The sequence below is a fragment of the Mandrillus leucophaeus genome, unplaced genomic scaffold (genome assembly GCF_000951045.1).
Source record: "Mandrillus leucophaeus isolate KB7577 unplaced genomic scaffold, Mleu.le_1.0 Scaffold494, whole genome shotgun sequence".
NCBI lineage: Eukaryota > Metazoa > Chordata > Mammalia > Primates > Cercopithecidae > Mandrillus > Mandrillus leucophaeus.
In genome coordinates, this window is record NW_012105298.1 from 93,396 (window position 1) to 119,363 (window position 25,968).

Sequence of the window (25,968 nt, forward strand, 5' to 3'; positions counted from 1 at the left end):
CGCGGAGCGTCTACGCGCACCCCATCCCCCTCCCGGGCGCGGAGTCTGGCGGCGGCGGGGACTACTCGGGACCCGGACCCCCGGCGCCTTTCATCCCCTGTCCCCATTGTGATCTGTCTCCTGGCCCTGGAGCCCTTCCGCCCCACCCGCGCCGGGGTCTCCAGCGCAAAGAGCTCCGTTTCTGGTTTCCCCGGCCTGGGGCTGGCAAGCTGGGTTAGGAGCTATGACCTTGGGGCAAATAGGGATACGATCCTGGAGGCGCAGGGGAGCGCGCAGCACTGAGTGCTGAGAGCCACGCGCCCTCTGCTGCACGGCCGTGGAATAAAACGAGACAGCGGCGCCACAGTCCCCTGCCCGCAGCCCACGCTTGGGCCAGCCTGGAGGATTGCATTTCCTCGTAGGCTGGCAGAGCCTCAGACGAAGTGTTCATCTTCTCCTTCTACTTTCCTTCTCTTTAAAAAATTAACGTGGGTGAGGAGATGTCCTAAGTTGAGTACATATTGATTTGAAATAACCAAAACTTTTAACAAATCACTTTTCTCGGAAGAATCTAGTATGAGAAAGATAATTTCTTCCAAAGGTAAGAGAAGTTCCCCGGCTGGCCAAAAAAACTTGGCATCTGGCATACCTAGGAATCATTCAAAATAGTTTAATAGGAAGGACATTTTGAGGCCCAGCCAGCATTATGACTTTCGTGGGTCCTATGGAGTTTCGCCTTGGGGGTTCCCTTTTTCGTAAACACGCATTTATACCTACACTGAGATAAAGATAAATACCTTAATATTATATATTTAAACATTTTCCTTGATCAAAACGTATTTTTTTCTTTTTTGTTCTTATTTTAAGAGGAAACATTTTCCTGAGCATCTAAAAGTATTGTGGACCTGAGGCACTGTGCTTACAGGGTCTAATGGGCAAGTGAGGCTGTTTTGAGATATAGACAGAATTCATTTCCTACAAGGGACTTTGCCACAAAAAAAAATCCGGGGGATTGTGGGAAGGAGTTCGGTTCTGTAGTCTCTGCAATCTCTGAGTGCAATAGTATTAGAGTTACAGTTGGGGAAGCAGGACACAGTTTAATGTGATTGTGTCGGCCTTGACATCACATTACTTACTTTTGAAAATATATAGATAAATAAAAGGTAAGTTATTAGTGTACATTTTTGCAATATTTATCTCAAAATCACTCTTTACTATTTATTTCAGTCAATTTCACCCAAACAAATACGATTCATGTTTAGACTTACTTCTTCTTCTTCTAAGATTCTAGAAAATTGTGTGCTTCTGCTTATGTGGGTTTTGGGTTGATGTCACAGGGAATTCTTAGGCACGAAAGCAGCAATACATTTTTTAAATTTTTAGGACCATTGCAAAATGGAGTTTATTTGTGCCTCTGTAGGTGCATCCTATCTGTTGGGTCCCAGTGAGGTAACTTTGATTCTTTACATAATTTTCTTTTCTTTTTTTTTTTTTTTGAGACGGAGTCTCGCTCTGTCGCCAAGGCTGGAGTGCAGTGGCCGGATCTCGGCTCACTGCAAGCTCCGCCTCCCGGGTTAACTTAGTTGCTGTGAGACACTTCACTTGGCCCTGGGGATATGGCGTTGATAGGTGCCAAGAACTGAGTACAAAGTTTATGAATGTAGAGTGGGTTCCCGGGATTCTGTAGAGGGAGCCAGGCTATTTGATCAGCAGAAATGCTTGTCTTTCGTTTTCTGTGAAGCTGGATTATGACTTTCCTAATAGGGATGAAGTAAGAGCATGTTTGATTCTTAAATATGTGGAAAACTTCAAACACCACCAAACTGCAGTTCACCAAATGGATTATTGTTGTGGGAATTTTCCCTTATCTCTCACTTCTGGAAAGTGAATTAATTCTCAGTGGGAGCAGTCCCTCCCCACAGAGCTGCTGTTAGGGAGAGTATCACATGTTCACCACAGGGTGGAGAGTGGTTTGCCTTTGGTTACTCAGAAGCAATCTAAATTTTTTAGTAGCGTTTTTGGTAGTACAGTGGTTGACTTAGCATTGTTTTATTTTCCTAGTCAATTGTTTTAAATGGAGTTAACTTTATGCATTCACGTCAGTCAGTCCCAATCTAACTGTATTTTACTGAAGGCATTCTTAGCAGGCTGTCATTATTCACTGGCTGCAAAAGACTACTCTAATACTGGATTTGTTAAAATAAGAAAAATACTTATCTTATTATGTACCTATGTTTCCATCAGAGGGAAGGATTGGCTCATTTCAGAATAATCCTAAGTAAAGGAACTGACAGTAACTGGAGAAAAGTACTTTTCTTTGCCCCAGAAAAAAAAAAAATCAGTCAGTATATCAGGAAAATGTAATATAAAAAAATCTTAAAGTCTGTGTTCCAATTATTAGAATAAAAAAACTTCTAACATATTAATCTTAGTAAAAATGTAAAAGAAAAAGTATTCACTATTTCTCAAAAAATGTAAAGATATTGTTAAGATATTTTACAAAGTCAGATATACATTATTTATTAAATATTTAATTAAAAAGCTAATAAAAAGCTAGATATTCTCATACTTGTTACAATTATAATGTTAAAGTAAATATCTGGGACTGGACTCAGTGGCTCATGCCTGTAATCCCAGCACTTTGGTAGGCCAAGGCAGGCGGATTGCTTGAGCTCAGGAGCTCAAGACCAGCCTGGGCAACATGCAAAACCCCATCTTTACAAAAAATAAAAAATTTGCCAGGCATGGTGGTGTGCCCCTCTAGTCCCAGCTGCTTAGGAGGCTGAGGTGGGCGGATCGTAGCCCAGAAAGTCGAGGCTGCAGTGAGCCATGATCATGCCACTGCACTCCAGACTGGGAAACAGAGTAAGACCCTGTCTCAAACAAAATAAAAATAAATAAATATCTATGGAGGCCAACAGCCACTTGTTTCTTGGGGCTCCCATATATCTTTGCATGCACATCCTTCTGTCCTAATATTAGCAGTTCTGCATTGTAATAAGACACTCTATTGTAATCATTGGCTTATAATCCAATGACCCAATAAACTGTTGACTGCTCATTTGTAAAGCAGGAATAATGACACCCACCTCATTGTTGTAAGAATTCAGTCGGTGAGCATAGGTAAATCACCTGTCACGTGTAGGCACTCAGTAAATGATGGCTATTCAGTTCCTCCTAGACAGTGCTAAACAGTTAGAAAATAATGTAAGGAATGCAAAATTAAACACCTGGGCCAGGTTCAAGGGAAACATTTAAGAGGAATGAGTCTCCAGCAGCAAGAGGCGTTTTTTTTTTAGCTGTTTTTTATTTTTCAGTTTTTATTTTTTTGTGGGAGGACAGAGGAGTGTTTGTGTCATGGAGATGTGCATTCTACCACACTTGTGTTTTTCTTCTTAAACTGTGCCCCCTGAAGTTGGGTACTGTGTCACATTATTTATCTCTGTATCTTAGGCACCTAGCACCCTTTACCTAGGCTGAGTCCCAGGATACATGTAGTGGCTACTCACATAGTACTCCTTGAAATTATAAACTTTGAAAAATCCAAATGGAGATAACGGCAGTTTCACTTTGCAGAAGTTAGTAAATAATTTTGTTACAGATTACAGTTAGCAAATAACGTTGTGCTAAAATTAGGTTGATTTTGAATCTGGATTAATTTACTAGCTTTGTAACTTTGGACAAATTGCTTGATTGTGCTAAGATTCAATTTCCTCGTCTGTAAAACTAGGGTAACAGTAATGCCTACGTCACAGAGTTGTGGTGAGGACTAAGATGATACAATGTGTGTGAGGGATTTAACCTAGTGCCAATAGTTAGAACTTGATCAATGTTAGTTATCATTACTACCATTACATGTTTCTCAGCTCCTATTTTGTGCTTAATATTTTCTATGTGATAAGTGGGCTACACAAGATGACTCATGTCTTCATTCATTCACTCAGCAAATCATTCCGAGTGCTATTATGTGTCAGGCATCAGCACAGAGGCTATAGCCATAAACCGGATCAACATAACTCCTGCCCTCACAGAGTTGACATGGGGATGGATGAGGGTACTATACAATAAATGACTCAAAAAAAAAAAAAAAAGTAAATTTCCAATACTGAGAATTAGTATGAGGAAAGTAAAACAGGAATGAGGTAAAGAATAACAAGTGAGGAAATCCTACTTTAGATGCAGTGATTATAGAAAACCTATTGAAGGAAGTGCATTTGAGGAACCACTAAAAAAAGATCTGGGGAAGGGCATTTCAGGCAGAGGAAACAGCAAGTATAAAGGCCCTGAGAAAGGAAGTTTCTAGAACAGAAAAGCTTGTGACTGGAGCATGGCGATTGAGGAAGAAAAGACAGGTAGTGACGTCAGAGAGAGTCGGGGGCTACAGCCTGCAGAGCCTTGCAGACAATGATAGCAAGAAAGGATTTTATACTGGCTGCACAGGGAAGCCACTGGGGAGTGGCTTATGCACAGGTGTATTATGTGCTGGGTGGGTGTAATACAAACTGCAACAATATCGCATTGTAGAATTAAAAGAAGTTTGGAGGTTAACTGGTCCAATTCTTTATTTTATAGATGAGGAAACTTGTAGAAGTCCCCAGATACAACATGCTGTTCCCTAGCTCCTTGCTTTTATTCATCTGACAACTTCCTTTACAGAAAGATCCAAACTCCTTCTTCTGACTATAAAGCCATTTAATCCTGTCTCTGGCTTCCCTCTTGGGTTCTGAGTCTCTCAGTATCCTTCTTTGGTAAGATGGGAGGCAGCATCACATGTGGTCAAGAGCCCAGGTTTTATAGTTTGGATTTGGCTTCTAGGACTTCTTCACTACATGATCTTATATTATTTGTTTCGCCTTCTCAAAGCTTAGTTTCCATATGTGAAATGTAATGAGTACCCAGGGCTGCTGATCGTGTCAAATGGACTAGTTTGTGCGAATTGGTTGTGTGAATGAACATGATGCCTGGTATGTTAGCTGCTCCATTAGGATTCTTGTTCTTGTAGTCAAGAGCCATAGAATTGTGAAATGGGAATCGACTTTGTAATAAGACAGACCTGAGTTCATACTCTGACTCGAACACTTACTTGCTGCCTCACCTTGAGCAAAGTAATCAATCCCTCTGAACTTCACGTGCTTTATTTGTGGATGGCGACTGGACGGAGTGGGGCGGAGGGAATTCTACCTCCACAATGTGATGAGCATGAATGTCTGGAAGATGCTAGATACAATCCTGGCACATTTTCTTTGTTGAACAAATGGTATGATTGTCATCGCATGTAATATTTTCCATTGTCAAATAACAGGTTGACCTTTCTAGTTCTCTAGCTTGGATGAAAATTCACATGTATTTAGTTAACATTATTTCAGTTCCTGATCTATAAAAACAGCTAACACTTATTGAAAACTGATTACGCACCAACACAGTTCTGAATACTTCACATAGTCCTACTCTACAGCTGGTGACATTGAGGCATAGAGGTAAGTCAGATTACCCCAGGTAACTCAGCTAGGAAGTGATGAGGCCAGCTATGAAACCAGACAGTTTGAACTATTAGCCATCTGCTGTGTTGTCTCTCCGAGGGCCAGCAAAGTGCCTTCAAGGAGTTTATAAAGGCACCTGCTTTGTCATGATGGAATAGCAGTGCATTAAGATTATGTAAGCAGTACTCCTCTATAAAATAGAATGTTCTATCAAAATGCTGGCCATTTTTAGGGTTTCCTGCTAAATTCCTTTTAACTATTTAGGGTAGCAGGGGATAACAATAACTTTACATATAATAAGCAGTTGAATTCAACTTCCCTTAGTAAATAATTTTTCAGACTTTTAAAAATGTAGTTTCTGAATGTGTCTTTGTTTTTTCATAATGACTAGTAACAGTTAACTTTTCTATAAGTAATAAAATCTATTTAGTTTTGAAGAGTAGTGGATGAATTCCAAGCACATTACCTAGTTTCACTTTCAACCAGAACTGGAAGAAGTATTAAGTGGGACAATTACACTAAAAATACATAAAGTACACATTTTAAATATTTTATATTCCAGAACAGCTGCCACATGTGATACTATCATCAATCTAATAAAAATAAAAGTCCACCTCTTCTTAGAACATAGCTTCTCTGCTGGAGGCAGTTTTGCTCCCCAGGGGGATGTTGACAATGTCTGGACACATTTTTGGTTTTCACAGCTGGGGGAGACAGGGACTGTGTGCCACTGACCTCTAGTGGATAGAGGCTGGGGATGTTGCTAAACATCCTACAATTCAGAGAATCACTCACTGACAACAGTGAATTTTTCTGTCTGAAACGTTAATAGTACCAAGATTTTGGAACCCTACCTTAAGAGTATACATAAGGTAATGCTTTTGTAAAAGGTCTGTGTTAGAGTTGCATATGTGTCCAGCAACATGTGAGCCCTAGGACAGGGCTTTGACCATAATACTCCCTCGCTTATCTTTTGTTTATTGGATTGGATAGAAAAGAACAAAATCCAGCCTCTGCACCTTAAGATTGTTGTCTCTTCACTTTGCTTCAACACACTTCCAATGATGGCTTTGCACCTAAATCATAGTGACTTGGTTAAGTTAATATTAGCTTCACCACAGGATTAAACTTCTCTTTTGCTTATAAATCACCATTTCGTATAGGGGAATTTTTGACTTCCCTTTAGTTATAAGAATAATTTAACATTTTCCATGCAAGGGGAATTGTAGGCATTACGAATAAGTTTTTTCCTCCTGTTCAAGGGCAGGAGTCCTCATTCACCAGTGTCACTAACTGACAACTGTCTTAAGAGTATACAGGTGGAAAATCAGCACTTTATAATCCTATAACATATGTGGATAGGCTATAGGAAACAAAGATAATTATATTTTATAACTCTGTAGTTTTCTCGTTTGTGTTAATCCAGGTTGATTCTAAAGAAGATAGAAAATCTATAGGCATGAAAAGATGTCTTAAAAAGTTTTGAACTACTCAAAATTAAGATTTGGGGAAATAGAAGTAGTATATAACCTAAGAAAACTGCTGCTGGCTGTGAACCCCCGTGGCATTTTCTTTGCAATTCTTTGCTTCTTGTTAGATTGTATGTGTTTTTACCATTTCACACAAACTTTTAAAGATTATTCCATGCAGTTAGCTCTATGCTTCTATTAGTGTCTTTCTCTCTCTCTTCCATCTGAGTACAATGGCTGGAAAATAATACACACTTGAAAGAATAAATGTCATTTAAATATTTTAATGAACAGAAGCAATAATCAAGTATATTTCCCTAGGCCTATGTATTGTGAATGCTTTTTTCTTTCTTTTTTTTATCTTTTGTCAGCTTTGACCAAGCCAAAAGAGTTACAGCCAAATTCAAAAAGCCACCCAACCCAAGATCAAAACTGATGAGTCAAAAATGTGTGCTATTCCTCCAAGAACTCATTGACATGCCAGTCTCTGACCTTCCCAGGATGAGGCCATTAGCTCATGAACCTAGACTTGCATTCAGTATTTTAGGGGTTTCATTGTACCATCTCTCCATCCATCCTTCCTTCCACGTATCCATCCATCCATTCTTTCCTTCAACTGTGCAGCAGTTCACAGCAGTCTTAATGACTCTCTCTTTTTTAAGATTTGTTATAGAATTATCTCCTACTTCCACTCTCAGGTAGTCCCCACTCGGTGAGACAGTGAATAAGACAGCAGGCCAACATGGCTGGTGAGAAACCACAGGACAGAACGAAGTGGACTAGTTGGCAGGCGATTCTGTAGGCTGATTTTGTTAGCATTCGACTCTGCACCAGCTGCCCCCCACATGACCCTGTACACACTTCAGGGGTGCACATGATGACTGCCCCATGACAGGAAGAAAACATGAGAAATTCTATTTATAGTTAATTTTTTAGCCTCTAAAATTTTCTACTTTGTTTATATTTTATAATATATAAAATAACAAAATACTGTGAATATATACTTTATTTTTTTTAAATGCAATCTTGTGGGAACATGTGGAAGAACTGTGTCCCAGGGGCCCTACATCATTCAAAAAGAGTCTGGAGTCCATTGCTGACCCAAAGACGCAGGTGACCCAGAGCCGTGTTTTGCAGGTCGCCTGTACCCTCAGTCCTGCTATCTGTTCCTTCTTTCCTATGGCACTGATATCACTGTTCAACATGTATTTCATGCCCAGTGTGTTGGGCACTGTGCTTGTACCCGATAAGCCCTTTCATTCAGTATTCACAGCCATGTCTAGTATCATTTCTCTTGAGCAATGTTTGGTAGTCGCCTTTATCTTTCTATTTTTTTCTTCTCCTTGATGCTTCTAAGTAGTTCCTTAACCTGCTTTTATTTCTTCCATATTTGACACATAAACACTTTTGAAAAGCATGAAATCTTTTCAAAAAGAGCCTTTCTTATGGCCGGGCATGGTGGCTCACACCTGTAATCCCAGCACTCTGGGAGGCCAAGGTGGGCAGATCACTTGAGGTCAGGAGTTTGAGACAAGCCTGGCCAACCTGCTGAAACCCCATCTCTACTAAAAATAGAAAAATTAACCAGGCCTGGTGGCACGTGTCTGTAATCCCAGACAAAACCCCGCCATTGCACTCCAGCCTGGGTGACAGCAGAGTGAGACTGTGTTTCAAAAAACAAAAAAGAGCCTTATTTTAGTCATCTGTGTATACTTTTAAAACTATATACCAAATAGTGGATACTTTTGCCCAGCTGTAGCTGTAAACTTTCTTCTTTATGCCTTGTGGTGATTTCATAATTCCTCTGCAACTCTCTGCTCCTCTTGGGGCCTCATCAATGTTTCATATCAATTAAGCTCCCAAGAATAAGAGACTCAGTACACCGCACAATCTTGACAACAGGCCCTTTGTTAGAGAAAACAAACGAAAAGGAATGAATGAGACCTTCTCAGATAAGATGTCATTAAAATACTCTTTTAATTAAGAAATATTTATAATAGGCTGTCTGAAATTTACATATCAAGTTACAAGTTAAGCCGCAAAGTACTTACTATTCCACCCTGCCACTCCCCAGCCCACCACCATCATAACTGACGGTGACTTCTAGTTATTTACTGTCTGAGGTAAAGCTTTTTGTAAAAAAAATTCTCAGCTATACTGTAAAGCTCGAGGTAGTAATTATCAGTACCTGAACATACATGGGGCCTATGTTGTTTGTGGAGGAAATTGACCTGAATTTACCATCTATTTGGCAGGTGTGGAGTGGAATGTGTCAGTTGGAAATGCTTATTGGATTTTCAAAAGCATCATACTTTGCTAATCATGACTGTGAAACAAGGATTTGTGTTAGGAAGAGGTATCTTTATTATGTATGTGAACTTGCCATAAATATCTCTACGCAAAACTGAATGAAATGGAGAACTAAAGTCACTAATGAGAAAATTAAGGCAAACTTAGAGAAAAGAGAGAGTGGGGTAGTTCAAGTACCAGCATGAATCATGCCAATTAGTGTCATCAGAGTCTAATGCCACAGACTCATTGCTAATCTACCTCTTCAACTTGCACATTAGAAGCATGAGTGCTAAAAGAGATAAATATGCGGGGAAAGACTCTGCTGTTATATCTCCTAAAACATGTCGCTTTTATGCTAAGTGAAATTAATTATTAAGATTAAAATTTGCAAATGAGAAGCTTTGGATATATGTAAAGCTGCTTCTCTTCTTCCATGCACACTTTTTTTATAGAGAAGCCTGGGTTGCAGCAACAGACATCTGTATATTCTGCATTGAGAAAGTACAAGAACTTTCCCTAATTGAGGAAGTATAAAAACTCATTGAGATGCCAGTCTCTGGCCTTCCTAAGATGAGGCGACAGCTCCCAGTAGCTTGTGGACTTAGACTGGCATTCAGTATTTTAGGAATTTCATTGCACCATCTATCTGTTCATCCATCCATCCCTCTATCAGTTTATCCATCCATCTATTCATTCCTTCAACTATGCAACAAATATCTTTGGGCTCTATTCTAGGTTCCAGATACTGTGTGAAGTGCTGGGGCTTCAATAGTGTAATGAAACAGATAAAGTATTTACCTTCACAAAACCTCCCTGCTGCCACTACTTATCACACACACACACACACACACACACACACACACACACACCAGCTCTTATATTATAAACATAATTTAAAAGTGTTGTTGTTACTCCTAAATTAGTTCCCAGTGTGAGAATCTGAGCTCCTATATATTCACTGATGTGCAGCCTTCTCAGTTCTTAGTTCTTCCCAGCACTTGGCCTTGCCCTTACATCTGCTGTGCTTGGCTTGTACAATTTTCCCACCCGTAATAGGCCCCCTTCTTTGGGGTCCTGATCCATCCACGTGCCCCTTGTGATGCCTTAGATCTTACTGTAAACTGATCTCACAGGAGCAGAAGTGTGAATTCTGTGAGCGCAGTATTTTCAAACACTTCCATTTGTATTATAGTTCCATGGGAGCCAGGTTCCTTTTAGGGTAAGAATTCCCTTGAACAAATGCATTTGGAACCATCCAAATTTCAAGTGCGCTGAATACATATTATAGAAATGTATGGACATGTTGAACAGAGAATATGTACACTTAATGGCCAAAATATTTCCCTGGAATTCCACTCTCCTCTACCTGAGAAAGATTTAAATACAAGGGAGGATTTGATTCCTGTTTACTGCACAGAGTCAATTCTAACCTGGCTAAAATTAGCTTTTAAATCACTGGGTTTTATGCTGCTGCTGCACACGTGGTCCCCTGTGATTACACCATTAGATTCGCTCTTACTCCTGCTGATTACCTGTGATTACTTACGCGGTCAAGTTGTCGAGTGGCAGCACCTACTAAACACCTTCACACCTAAAGTAGTGCTTTAACCGTCTACTTAATTCCTTGATGCTAGATTTTATGCCTAGACTGTTTTATCTCCTTGTTTTTTTTTGTAGTCGAATCACCCCCAAAGTACAAGCTCTTCTCTCAAGTGTGACTTGTGCATCTCATTTAGGATTCCGACTTTATGGCATGCTCAGACAAGTCCAAAATCAATTTCATGGCAGGAGACTTTCTGTATTTACTATTAAGATAGATTTCCACTTCACGCTGCACTCCAAGGGCTTCTATCTTGCTAACATTTGAAAATCAGTATTGAACAAAAGGAACGCTATGGTTCTTCCAACTCTCCTCTTTGGTTTATTTTCTGGATGTTTTGCTAACTCTGTATGTTCCTCAGGAGAGGGGTAGAACTCCTGGAGCAGAAGCTTCCTCAGGAAAAGTTATTTGGTCCTCCTCTGAATCGCTGCTTCTAGTGATGTGCTGGTTTCCAATGTCACCACATCTTGTTTTGCCTGCTATATATATAGGACAAAAGTTACTGTTTTAAAATACCATTTTCACCAATAACAACCAGAGGTGAGCCTGTTATAGAAACTCTTTTAATATTACCTGTTGATGAGGTGTGGATTCACGATATTACTAATAGATACCTAAAGAAAGAAATGTAAGTTTAGGTATTGGATAAGGCATCCAATTTTTTCTTGGTTGGTGTGAAATTAATTAATAAAAGATCATTGTTAACTCCTATTGTGAGTTATGTCAGAAGGACTATTCTAAGTGGTTTACAAGGAATTCTTAAAATCTCTCTGGAGGCAGCTATTACTCTCATTCCTGTTTACAGATGAGGAAACTGAGGCATAGAGAAATTAACTTGCCTGATGCCACACATTCAGCAAGTGTTGTGTGTCTTGAATCTAGTCCTCCTGAATACTGAAGAGGGCTTTAAAATGTTAATTTCCCATTATTTAAGTCTCAGTGCAATAACTACTATTCTTTTATCCCTCAGGCCTTATTTTTGGCTATAAAGACTCTTAAAAATATGTAAGAATCCTTCACTCTGTTTTCTTTTGCATAGGTATTAATGACTAATAGTAAACATTTGAAAAACAGAAATAGGCTGTCAAAAACAATTTTTAAACCTTATTGCTCTGCAATTAGTGTGAATAAAGCACAGCATGGCTTTTAATGTCATAGTCATTTTTGTAATTATTTTGCTGCCATCTAGTGACGCACATGAAATTTTTGTAATATTTTGCTGCCATCTAATGACCTAAGTGAAAATAACATTCAAACATGATTTTATTTTCCCATCTGCATTTTAAGACTTTAAGAACTACTTTAGCGGTAGGTTTTAAAAGAATCATTAAATTTGTATACCTCAAATCTGAAATTTAAAAAATCTGAAATTCACAGTGATTCATTTTTCTTACCTCTTCTCACTTATTCTTCCTCTGCTAAAATAATATATTTTACTCATAACTGGAGCTCATATTTAATATCAGATAAGAAGGCATTAGAAAAGAACCTAGAATCTAATTAACTTTCTTTATGTGGGTTTAGACCATATGTATTTCTCTTAGGCCAATTTTATTTGTGCCAATTCTCATTTTAATAACTGTCATATTAATTTTTCCACATGTATCCAAGCTTATTAATAGCTGATCAGTTTCAACTATATTTAATTATATAAATGATTATGGTTAAACATTGAGTGCTTCAGTTTTGCATGTTCTGTGTAGAATGCTTCTCACTCATCTACGTAAATATTCACTGATTGTACAGTTTAAAGAATTTTGAATCAATACTCCTGAAATTATTTGCCTTTTCATAAATATATCTGTCTGCTCATTTAAAAGGCAGGGATTATATTAACAATATATTTGCACACTTAGTCTTGGCCAGGTGCGGGGGCTCACGCCTGAAATCCTAGCACTTTGGGAGGCCCAGGTGAGCAGATCACCTGATGTCAGGAGTTTGAGGCCAGCTTGAACAACATGGTGAAACCCCATCTCTACTAAAAATACAAAAATTAGCATGGCATCCTGGTGCATGCCTGTAATCCCAGCTACTTGGGAGGCTGAAGAACAAGAATCGCTTGAACCCAGGAGGCAGAGGTGCCAGTGAGCCAAGATCATGCCACTGCACTCCAACCTGGGCAATAGAGTGAGACTTCATCTAAAAAAAGTTTTATATATATGTAAATATAGATATATTTGCATACTTCTAACAATACCCTATATTAGGTAAATTCTTGTTGATTCTGCCCAATTCATAGGCTTTTAATGATATGATATCTGAATGTTATGAAACACGAATTCAAATTTGTTTCTGCCCTATTTTGAAATGTTAAAATACTTGCAATTATTATACCCTGAAGAACAAAAGTTGGCAGATGCTGAAATCTTCTTACCACAGCAGTTCCCGGCCATGCCCCTTTGTAAGGCTGTGTGTATCTGAAATGCAATTGTTTGGGGGCCTGTTTATGATCAGGAAAATGATCCCCCTGCTGAATAAGGACATAGTATGTCTTTAATATTCTAATGGACATCTATAATATCACTGCACTTTGAGTTCAGCACTTTGAGAAGCTGGGAGGAAATTTTAAGATGGGCGATAATTGTGAGCATTGACAATGACTCAGACTGGAGGGAGGGGAGAACTATGTTCTACTAGAAAGCTCCCACCTGAAGCTAATGAGATCATTTTCCAAGGGGATCTAAACTAAGATAAACAAAAAACAATATTCCTATTAACCATGTAATGTGTTGTTCAAGAAGGTAAGTATTTTACCTGGATTCATCTATATTCATGACATCGCTTATTCAACAAATATTGAGTAATCATTATGTGCCAGACACAGTATTAGACAGCAAGGTGAATGTCAGCATGCAAGACTCATATTTGTGCCCTCATAGAGCATATGGTCTATGAAGATAGCCTCTTTTGATGGGGCGTTTTCCCTCAAAACAGTTCTAACCTGTTCAGCCTGTGTACTGGAATAAGGACCATTTGTAGCTGGCATTAAGTCATATGTTCCTCCCCCACATAGAGTCAATACTGGACACATCTTTTACAGTGCATAAGCATTATTAAGTAAGTACCTTGAGAGAATCAGCTTGTGTATTATCACTAATGATCAAAGCTCCACACCTCCTAATTTCAAGGGATTTAATTAACACTTCCAGTTCATACTGACCAACCTGGTTTGACTTCACCTGGGTGGTAATCTATTAAATATCTTTAGCCTCATAGGACTCTGTCACGTGATTTGACTTCTGGCACCTCAGGACTCTCCTGACCCAATATTATTTCATTCCTTAGGGTAATGAACTTATTCCTGTCACTTTTTAAAGTAAGTTAACATATTGGCCAGTGAGGTGATGAAAGACGCATCAAAACTACTAACTGCAAAATTAGACTTTATGTCTAAAGATTTTATATTAAATGGTTTAAAGATCTAAATATATGGATTTTTGCAGTGTTAGGCCAGCATCATCCTAAAGACACAATTTTTAAAAATATGGATGTAAAAGCTATAGTCTGACTTGATTTCATGCCCCTGAAATCCATTGTACTAGTCTGAACCCCAGAATTCTAAACCAATTTTGAGGCCTCTGGAAAGTATTTCCCACTATCAGATATATGGCCACACATTCATCTTCTGGTCTGCAGTTTCCTCAGAAGGCCCGTACTAATTTTTTTTTTTTTTTTTTTCCTGATGCTCCTTGAGAAATGTAGCATCCAAACTGAGAACTTCAGTCCTTAGTGCCATCCTTCAGCTATAAAAACAAACTTACAAAGTTTGTTGCTCTTAAACTCCATTTTTGTCATTTATGCTGCCCTTCCATTTTAAAAAAAACACAACACTCAACGTTTTCCGTTCATGTCTTTATTGGTTCTGGTGATCAGTACAACTGCTTTAACTTCAAGTGCCATCATTCACTGTTTTGTGTTCAATGATCATTCATTCCAGCCTCCAGTGAGAAAGACAACAGAGGCAGTTTTTATTTTAATAATCATGCAAAGGAAAATGTAGTGAAATTAAAAATAAATGGCCCTCCTTCAGGTAAAGAAAAATACTAGGATAAATTCAACTACAGTTATGAAGAAGAAATTCAAATACTGAATCAAAAATTTGAAAACTCCTGATTGTATTGTGTTTTCTTTTCACTAACAATAAAAACCAAGTAATCTTAGTAGCTAAAAGTTCAATAAATGACTGACTTCTTGCTGGTGTTGAGTTAAAACATATTATTAGCTCAGTTCTTGCTGTCCATAGTCATTTTAATTTCTGGCTTATGTTTAATTGTTACATGATCTTCATACACCTCTACTACATGTAGAATTACTCATATTTCTTTACGATGGACAACTCATAATATAAAAATAAAAACAATGAAGTTCTGTGAAATCTTAGGTAACAGAAAAACTGGTGCCCAATAGCTAGCCATTTTAAAAAATCTTTACTCTTCCATCTCTGTTTCTTCTTCTTTGAAACTTTACTAAAAATGCTACTTTTATAGGAAAGATGATTATTACAGAGATCAAATATGAAATCTATGCTTTCATATTATGTCTTGTCAAAAGTAACTTTGGTTTCTTGGTGACCACATCTCTCACATTCATTGCTCAGTGTGGAGAAATGAAATAGATTTGGAGTAAGGAGCACCAGAAGGAGGCAAGGAACCAAGCTCTCCAATGGCAGGTTTCCTTTCATGAAGAGGGCAAGATCCAGCAGCCTCATTTGAAGGAAGCTCTCACTACCCTGTTCTTGATAGGCTGTGGAGGGCGCCAGTTGCCCACAAGGGGCACTGGGGGCTCGTTCTCAGCGCTGGAGAGGAGGCTCCGCAGCTTGGCCATCTGCAAAGGGCAGGGGCAGACTGTTAACAAGACATTTGGATGAACTGGACACACTATGCAACAAAGAGGTGTAAATACTGGTGGGGTTTCTTTTGTTTGTTTGTTTGTTTGTTTATATGGAGTCTCACTCTGTAGCCAGGCTGGAGTGCAGTGGTGGGATCTTGACTCACTGCAACCTCCACCTCCCAGACTCAAGCGATTCTCCTGCCTCAGCCTTCTGAGTAGCTGGGATTACAGGTATCTGCCACCATACCTGGCTAATTTTTTGTATTTTTAGTAGAGATGGGGTTTCACCATGTTGGCCAGGCTGGTCTCGAACTCCTGACCTCAGGTGATTCACCTTCCTCGGACTCCCAAAGTGCTGGGATTACAGGCGTAAGCCACCATGCCCAGCCAATACTGGTGTTTTAAAAATGACAAGCAAACCACACAACCTGTCCCCAGTGTCCAGTCCAGAGCTATTTAGCTAGTCGCTGCAGAGTGACACGCATTTTTTGTTTATTTGTAAAAGCCCTTTTCTTCATTCTGTACAAGATCACTATGCCCTCTGGTCACAGCCTTTTCCTCTTGAATTCTGAAACATTTATTTTTTATCTGAGGGGTCAGTATGAACTATATACTTTGTTGGAGAGGATGACCACATCCATATATCAGTGTAAATAAAATGTAATAGACCTTTTTTGTATAAGTTTATGGAGTCAATTATTTTAAAAGCAAAAAGAAATCCAACTCATGCTACATTTTCAATTTTTAAATTGTCTTTTCTTTCTTAAAGGATAAGACAATAAATTCTCATTAGTAACACTATGATTCTATATTAAAATATTTTTACATTTCTTCTTGAAAAAAATTTCATTCTTTCCAAATAGTTACATCACTGAACGATGTTGTTAAATTTGATCTTTTAATAAAAATGTCTTTATAAACTGACATAAATATGAAAACTGTTGCCTTATGCAAGAGACACACACTGGGAAACTGATTTTACTATTACAGAACATGCATGCTCTAGGTTGTAAGTCCCTGTGTTGTTTACTTGCTTCAATCTGTTTTTCTCCATGTTCTTGCCCACTTATTTTCTCCTATGTAGCTTTTCCCTGAAAGTGTCTTTAATGAATGTTACTAGGACACTCTTTAGATTGAACACTAAGAAGGGAACCTTGAGAAGAGATGCCAAAAATACTGGGAACAGTTTGGAGGTGGAATTACAATCCTGCACTTGGCTGTGTGATCATGGACAAATTACTGAACCTTTGAACCTTGAATTACGTATCTGTAAAACTGCAGAAATAATATATAGCATACAAAATTGTTAAATCCTTTCCATTAGCACCCTTCTCTTCTCCAGGTCTGTATTTATCATCCCATCTCCTTACCAGTGCTCAGTATTTGGCAACATCCAAATTAACAAAGATTCATATTAACCTAAACCCTTTAAAGTGTTTATAGAGCATAAACTCAGTCATGGTCAGTATCAAAACGACTTTTAAATGATTTGTATTTATCCTGGTACCCTTTGGGGGCCAAGTTTTAGAAAGCTGAACAAGCTGGTTGTAACTAACCAGGGCAGACCATGAAATCTCTAGCCATAGAGATGTTCAGTGAGTATCCAGTTAGTAGCTATGTATTTTTGATTTGGTATCTGTATCTTACATAGGCAGACAGCAACATAAGCCCATGTGTTCACAAGGCTGCTCACCTGGTCAGAGCTCACAGTCATGGGCTCCTTCAGCAGCAGCCACACAATGCACTCCTCACAGGGTGGCGTGGTGAATGACCCCTGGTAGGTCCAGTAGTCCCGGCATGCCGGGAACAGGCAGGATGGGTCAAACTTTGTGAAGGGTGCCTCCTTGCCCTGGGTAAGAGCAGGTTGCAGGTGCAGTGAGTGTGTGCATGCACATGCTCACCCACCCCAATGCCCTTATCACTTCATTTGTGAGAATGGATTTCAAATGCAATAGAGAAAATAGAACTTTTGAACAAAGTAGAGGCCTGTCAAAAATAAAGATCAAAGCGGGGAAGCTGGTTTGCACATTATTACTTGATCTGACACAATCATTGTCACACTGTGTTCCTTATTGTTTTAACTGTGAGTAGAATTTGTAATTCTATCACTCCTCAAGAAAAAGGAGAAACTGATATCCCAAGCGTAATTGAATTATTTCATGTAAGTTAATGTTTTGTTGTTGATGATACCAAAAAATATCAGGCTTGCATTTTTATTGAATGTTCTACTTGGAATACTTACTTTCTCTGTTAATAAAACTCAATAATATTTTATTAGAATGGTCGCAAAAAAAATCAAAATTTTTCTGTTACTTACATGAGTCTGTTGTTAAGATTTTAAATTTATAAGTGCTTCCCAGAAAGGTCATCACCAAGACTCAACAGACCAGTACTGGCTGACATTTAGTATCTCCATGATGGTATGCATGCATATATGCAGTGTGTGTGTGTGTGTGTGTGTGTGTGTGTGTGTGTGTTGGGCGAGGATGTGGTGACCACTCAACTTCTCTGATTCTCACTTATTCCATTGAGAAAGAGATTATCTGACAGGATGACTATCACCATTAAAAAACTGATATATGTGAAATTGCTCTAAAAACTGCATGCCATACAAATATAATAGCATTTATTTTTATATTTATGCTTAGCATATCCATCAAACTTAGTAACAGATTTTAGGTGAAAAAAAAACACTTGAAAATGTGTAAAGAAAATTTGCATAATCTGCTTTATGTGTTAGGAGGGAAAATGATTTTTGTTTACCTTTGTCTTAATCTTGTCCAATGCATCAAGGAAAATCTGGAACTCGCCTTTCTCACGTCCTATCTGTAAGAAAACGGAAATCCAAGTATAATTCTTTTACTTCTCCATAATTTAGGATTGTCTTCAAAGCTGATTTTGATTCATCCATCTGCAACTAGTGTTTATAAATCTGCCAGAATATCTCGTACTAAGCAAAAACATAAGTTTATTTTTCCTCAAGATTTTAGAGTATATATTTTTTTATCTAAATTTGGACTCCAGGCCTCTGAAGTACAGGACCACAAAATTACATGTTGATCTAGTTCTGTGTCTTTGACCTTCTCCACAAAGTCATTCCACTTTTCTAAAAAACAGATTTAGAACCAAAATGGACCGTATGTTTCCCAAACTAAACTCATTGTCTTTCTTCTTAGACCTACTCCACCTCCTGCTGTGCTGTGTTCAAGCACCAGAAATGACCCAATGAATTGAGAACCTAAAACAAATTAGGTCATTCAAAGAGAAAGAAGCCAGATTTTCACCTCTGGCTTGAAATCTAGATTATGTTACCACTAACCTCATGTGTTAATGACACTAAGTCCTCTTTAAAGCAAGGCTGGCTCAACAACACACACATTCCATGTGCTATCTTAGCCTGGCATCATGTGAGTGGTGACCACCTCAAGCCGAGGGGATGTCCAGCCAGGGACTTGGCATCATATGGTTCCCAACACTGACTTTTCTGGTTTCCAGTGCAATTGAAGTGGAGCAGTGAGAAAGGAAAATGAATATATGCCACCTTTGCCCTTACCACCATGATAATAAGCGCACTCTAAGGCTCTGTCCCCGCCACCTACACACACACACACACACACACACACACACACACATCCCACATCTGGGGAAAATTTAGAAGTGCTAGGGGTCCTGGAGTGTGGTAAAATATACACTTTTAGAGAAAAGCAAGACATTTTGAGCTGATCTTAGCAGAAATATCTTGATTAGTTGAATTAATAATAAAATGTATATAGAGGGAAGAAAGTAAAAATGAGGGAATGAAACTCAAACTATGCTAAGCATTGGTAGGGAAATACATTTTGAAAGAAAATATATGGTCAATTTTTACTTTACCTTCAGAAAAATGCCAATCACAGCGATCCCATCACGCTGCTTCAGGGCTTCTTTAAAAGTGTTATACTTGGGGTTCCAGTGAACCAAATGAAGCTGAAACCGTAGAAGACAGATTAGAAGGTAAATTCCTGGAATATGGAAGTAAGTATAACATTATCCACAGTAAATCCAATCGTTGTACAGGCTAAGGTTGCTGAGCACTCTCATAAAAGCTGAGAAAATTTGAAAGAGTAGCATGTAGTATTTTGGTAACACTTCTAGTGGCTCAAATAAAAGGCATATAAAATTATTTATCTCCTTTTATCAACCAGAGCTCTGAAACCTGGTGGCAACCTGATCTTAATTTAGAACATGGGTGCCAGTTAAGTTAATCAAACTTCTATGCTGAGTTACAGAGAATGGCAAGAGAATACAATCACTTGCAGCAGTTAAAAAATGTTTTATTCAAGACCAAAAGTATGAAATAATCCCATACGCAAAAGTCAAACTGAAAATATTGACTGCATCTGTAAGAAATATACTCAACTTTCCCCATTTGGTTGAGGAAGATGTCTAGAAGGCATTCTCAATATTTAATTTATCTTGCCATGGCTTTCTAGATTGGCTGTAAAGAAACAGAAAGATCACAGTGAAGTACTTTGGGTTTTCTAGCAATTAATTTAACCAAGAACTAAGCTGCCTAATGATTCTGTTTAAAAAACATGTTCATAGTGTATTTCTGGGCTTCTGTCACAGCCCCTATGTTAACCAGAGCCTATCTTTGGAAAAGAGAAAGGCAGGAAAAATGAATTGGTCCTCACCTCCAAGGCAACTGCCACCACTTATTGGCTTGGCTTTATAAAGAAAACCTGTCAGAGGCCTGTCTTAAGCCCTTGTAATTTGATGCGTTGATCTGAGTTACGATTCATTCTTTTCTTTAATGGGTTAACTGAGACAGAGAGTAGTATATGCTCAGATTAAATTGTATGTGTGTACACATATCTCTATGTGTGTGTAAATATGTGTGCGTGTGTATATATAGATATTCACACACACACATATATATATGCACACGGTTCATTAAGAGATTGGAACATAAGCATTATTCAGAATTTCTAAATGCTATTTTTGGAGTACTATATTCTTATAAAACAGGCAGCATAGGGCACTGGATAAGACGATGAACTCTGAAGCCAGTCTGTATCAGGTAGAACACTAGCATTCACCAGCCATGTGACTTTATTATGTGTCTTTTCTATGCCTCTGTTTCCTCATCTGTAACCTGCCTCTTAAAGTAGCTAAGAGGATCTAATGAGTTAATACATGTAAACATTTAATAAGTATTAGCTATCCTTTTTCCAGTTTCATTGAGGACGCTAGGCTTTCTTATTAAGTAGTTATCCAATTTCTAACTTTTTGGGGTTTTTTTCGAGACGGGGTCTTACTCTGCTGCTCAGACTGGAGCAAAGTGGCACAATCATGGCTTACTGCAGCCTCAACCTCCCAGGCTCAAGTGATCTTCCCACCTCAGTCTCCTGACTAGCTGGGACCACAGGTGCATGCCATCATGCCAGGCTAATTTTTGTGTTTTTTGTAGAGACAGGGTTTCACCATATTGCCCAGGCTGCTCTCGAACTCCTGGGCTCAAGCAATCCATCTGCCTCAGCCTCCCAAAGTGTTGAGATTACAGGTGTGAACCACTGCACTCGCCCCAGTTTCTTAATGTAACCTTGGAAATCTTCATGTTTGATGCCAGCTCACCTATACCCCTTTACCTGTCTAGCCTAGAATGTCTGGCAGCTTCAGTTTAGCTAAAACTAGTACAGCTATTTTCATAACTATAGACTTGAAACAAAAGCAGTGGATGATGCTTTGTTGCTGTGGTTCTTATTTTTAATTTTGCAATTTTCACTGTATGAGACTCAGAATGGATTATGGCAGTCCCTCCTACCTCTGCTGCATACTTGACTCCATCCACGGTGTGCTCAGAGCCATGATCATCCGAAGAGCCCCAGTGAAGATGAAACTGGCGAAGTCGGTAGGGTCCAGGGAGAGGACCCCCTCTCAGCACTGTGATTCAGATAAGCTTGGTCAACAGTGAATTCATGCTTCTTTTACAGAGCTTAATGGACAAAATGTGGTCAGTGTGCTGGGTAGATGGTGCCACTCCCAGGACACCAGACTCCTCATAAAATGAAGTCTTGGGATATGTCAAGATAAATGATTTTTCTTTTCTGTTTTTCTTATTTTGTTTGCTTGTTTCATTATTATTGAAACATCATTTTAACATTTAGGAAAGTAAAATTAAAACAACAGATGGACAATGAGGAGGCATACACCCAGAGAACAGGTCGGTAGTGTGGTGCAGTGGGAAGAATTGGACAGTTGAGAACCAGGTGGATGTAGGTTTCCAATGCTGGCTTCACCCCTTGCTAGTTCTGTGATCTCAGACAAGTTGCTAAACTTCTCTGAACCCACTTTCACATTTCTAAGAAGGTGATAATAATACCAAACTTTCAGAGCTGCTGTGAAGATTAACTGAGATTAAGCACCTTAAAGTGCTCATCATAGTGCCTGCACGATGATCACTGAGCAAATGTGAATTCCTTCTCCACATGTTGCTTCCAACTACACTTTTCTTTAAGACAGCAAGCAAGAACTTTCATCCATGCCTAATTTAGACCATGTCTGTTCAAATGAGATGAAATGGAAAATTCAGAAATTTCCCAGAAAACCAATCAATTTATATGACTAAACTAGATAATTCTCAGCAGCATTAATTTGGGCTTGTTGATAAACATCTCAACCCATTGCAGAGTGATTTAGAGGTTCAGATATCTTCCAAAGTATATTGAAAACTATGCAGAAACCGTAAGATCAAGATTTGGCAATATAAGCTAGATCAAAATAGAATTCAGAGCACAGCTATTTTAGAAGAGGTTGGCCACACTAAGTGGCCCAGGGAAAGCCATAAATGTAGACCTCAAACAATGAGGCTAGGCCTATATGAGTTTTTTCATGTAGAAATGGAGTGGTTCAATTCATCGCATTTTTCCTGTCCAGCCACTCAGAACAGTTATTATAGGGACATGTGAGTCCAATTTATTAGAATAAACTGTATGAAATTGACAATATTCAACTATTTTTGCTCACAAAAATGGCATTTTCATGTGGTTCAACCTAATAGACATGTTTAATTTTGTTATGGTGCTTTCAAAATGGTACTTGATATATAAGGAGAAGGGGAAAAAAGAAAACAATAGCAATACGAAATCACTGTTTAAGAAAATTTAAATTTCTATAACTTGGAACCTCCTAGTAGGTAGGAATTATGAATATCATTCTTCATTACAACATCATTAAGAATGTTCACTTATGTATATCAATAAATGTAACTTTATTAGAAATGTGGCTATAAGGAATTATTTTGCTGTATATCAAGCACCAAAATATTAAAGGAAGATTATTTCTTACCTCATTTATTGTGAAATAAAGTATTTTTGACTAGCATTCTTTTATTTTACTGATTTGCTTACTAGTGTAAGTGAAATAAAGAGATTTGTTTTTTCTAAACATGTATTTTTCAGTTGCTGTCTCACACACAAATACTACTCAAGAAGAAATTGTCAGATATTTCAAAAATACTCACCAAAATGATTAATCAGATGAACCCCACTGAAGGCTTGAAGGTAAGTCATCTTCACACCTTCAATGGCCCCATTCTCTCCCCTAGATTGGTCACCTCCCAGGCACCAGGGGAAGAATGCCTATTTAGGGTTTCTATTATATTTCTGGCTTTGTAGAATGGAATCTACGCAATCGAGAGTGGAAGCCTGGCTCTCCAGACCATGGACAAGAAGCATAAAAAACCCTCAGGTACAGGCCATCAGAGTCTGAAGAATACTCATTTGAGCTTATTGTCATCTCTGTCCTATCATGTTCCATTTCAGGAATGCATTGCCAACTTTTAGCTTGGACATGGGGCCGTTTTCACAGAGACCAAGTTTGGAGGGTGAGACATTTCTCTTCAATGCATAAATGTAATTATTCATAACTAAAGCAAAGTCAAATGTCATCTCCATTTTCAGAGGTAAAGGGCTCCCTCTCCTCACTAATTCTGGTACTGTGTCATAATGCACATTTTGTCAATATGGACATTGAAAACATCCATGTGATTCTACCTCACTGTCATACTTACTTGACCTATCGTAAGTATCATCAAATACAACTCGGCAGGTCTTCCCGTTATTCAGGATGGTCTTGGCAGAGCCACCATCATAAGACACTGACCATGGCTGCAGAGAAGGGTCATGCTTGATGTCTTTAGTATGCAGCTCAATGGGCGACTGGTTTTCCCCCTTGGCATTTGGGAAAAGTTCATGCCAGTGGTCAGGACCTAGGAAATAAAGTCGAGGGGATGTATTTATTTGGTGGCACAACCCAAGGCCTCTTTCTAATTGACTAAACCAGCAAAATGCAGAGAGGCTAGACAGTGATTTCAAAAAGGTCTTAGGTTTCAGACTGGGCAATAAGAGACTTACCGTTCATTTCAGGCCTGTTGGTAGTTTTGTGAATAGCATACATGGAGACTATTTAACTCGGTGTGTTCACTCTGCTTGCTCAAAGGCTTATTTTTGAGATAAACTTTATCACATTTTTTTAAACCAATGCCACCTTCCTTCATACAGTTGGAATAAAATAATATTGACCACCTACATTTGAGCATTATGTTGCAGTTTTCAGAGCACACCCATATTCCTTTTCCTTGGATTAGGGAGAACCTTAGGCAGAGCAGAGATTCTCACACCAGCACCAAGCTCAGGTTAGGGGCTTGTCCAGTGTAACAGAATAAGGGCCAGTCACACCTGACCTCGGGTTCTCTGACTTCTCAGAGGCAACGGGATCTTAGGCAAGTGATCCAACTTCTCTGCACTTCGGTTTCCTCCAAGAGAAATAAAAACTCCACACTAGGGAGAACTAAATGAGATGAAGGGAAAAAAGAAGGAGCAGCATTTGGCAGTTGAAAAACCTCAGTAAATGTTAGGTCTTATCCTACTCCTACATTTTCCACTGCACTCTCTAAAGTTGCCCATTTCTGTGCAATGGCAGGGCTCTCCAGGACCGGCATCTCCTCCTGGCCAGGTCGCCGCTGCCTGCACTCACCGTTGTGACTGGCGTAGCCCCACTCCTTGGCCATGGTCGCCTTCCTCCGCGCTGGACTGCTCCTGCCTTCTCTTCCCCTGCGTGGTGCAGAGTCTCCGGGAGCCCGCGTTTTTATGTAGCTCCCCCCCGCACACTGCATGGCCTTATTAGGTCAGCGAGGGTGGGGCAGGGGGCTAAACTAGATTGGGGTGGTATTTGGGAGGCCGGGTGGGGGAAGCCAATGAATTCCAAGAGCGGGACAGCTGTCGAGGTGAGGGGGGCGGAGGTGGGCGAAGGGGCACCTACGCCCCTCCCTGCGCTCTCCCGGGAGTCGTGGCTCCTGGCCCCTCCATCTCCTCCTGTTATCTCGCAAAACTGCAGGGCTTTCTAACTGGCGCCGACGTGCAGAAATGCAGGCGGCCCTCACCTCGTCCTCTCTCCCTCTTCCATGCATTCTTGGGGATGGGGTGGGGGCAGGGACAGGGTGTCGTAGCTGTGCTTGGCCACGAACTAAAATCTACATCCCGGCGGCTCTTGCAGCCTCACTTACAAGTTGCTTCAAGCGCAGGCTGGCGGTCTGGCTGCGACTCTGGACACTTCTGCGAGTTTATTTCGTTCTAGCGATCTGGTTACGGAGGCTGGAAAGAACTCGTTTGTTTGCCTGCCCGCTAAGTTTGACTCCCTTTGCAGGCAACATGTAAAATCCTAGCAGCAAAGGATGGGAAGAAAGAGTCCGGAGCGGGGTGGGATGGTGAAGAGGTCCTCCAAGTCCGTTATCCTTAAAGAGATGGCCCTTTCTGGAATCGCACCAGGCAGCATTTCCCAACCTAGCGGATCCTTTTGGTTTGCGGGAAGCCAAGGGCTGGATCTCAGAGAGCGCCCGGCATCCAGGAGATGTCTGGATCCTGGGTTCACGCGGAGCTGGAGACTGGCACTGATTTAGCCACACTCCCTGCGCTGTACCTCTGTCCATGAAAAATCAAGAATATTCTGAAGTATTGGAAGGCTACTAACATAAAATGAGTCATATTTCTTAAAACCTGTGACCTTGCTCTCCAAGATATAATGAGAGATTGCAAGAAAAGCAAGAGGGAAAGATTTACAGAATGGCTTTTAATTTTTTTCTCCCCCTCCTAAGTTGTTTTCTGATACATTGAACCATGCAAAGGAGAATAAAAGCGGCATATCTAGTGTGTACATGACAAAAGTATATTTTTCAATATCTGGTTACGGTTCATATCAAAGAAGTCAGTAGTAGATATTTACAATTTTAAGAGTATATTGTAAAATTTCTCCTGTTTTAATTCAGTAATAATTTTTTAAG

At 39.4% G+C, this 25,968-nt stretch overlaps 1 protein-coding gene across 3 annotated transcripts in view; it reads right to left on the reverse strand.

Annotated features, from left to right (window-relative positions):
* Positions 1-25,382, reverse strand: part of LOC105550665 (carbonic anhydrase 3) — a 43,009-nt gene extending 17,627 nt beyond the window's left edge. The window contains exons 1-7 of one of the 3 annotated variants that reach the window (XM_011995636.1): positions 24,666-25,382; positions 23,701-23,898; positions 21,454-21,572; positions 19,524-19,616; positions 18,414-18,476; positions 17,344-17,499; positions 14,658-15,644 (exon numbers count right to left, since the gene is read on the reverse strand). In XM_011995636.1, the coding sequence (XP_011851026.1) occupies positions 15,525-15,644; positions 17,344-17,499; positions 18,414-18,476; positions 19,524-19,616; positions 21,454-21,572; positions 23,701-23,898; positions 24,666-24,804 (888 nt within the window). In that variant the 5' untranslated portion in view covers positions 24,805-25,382 and the 3' untranslated portion in view covers positions 14,658-15,524. Of the gene's footprint in view, positions 1-14,657; positions 15,645-17,343; positions 17,500-18,413; positions 18,477-19,523; positions 19,617-21,453; positions 21,573-23,700; positions 23,899-24,665 lie in introns of those variants that run through there. The other 2 variants (XM_011995638.1, XM_011995637.1) reach the window with 2 other exon arrangements.
* Between the last annotated feature and the right edge of the window lie 586 nt (positions 25,383-25,968).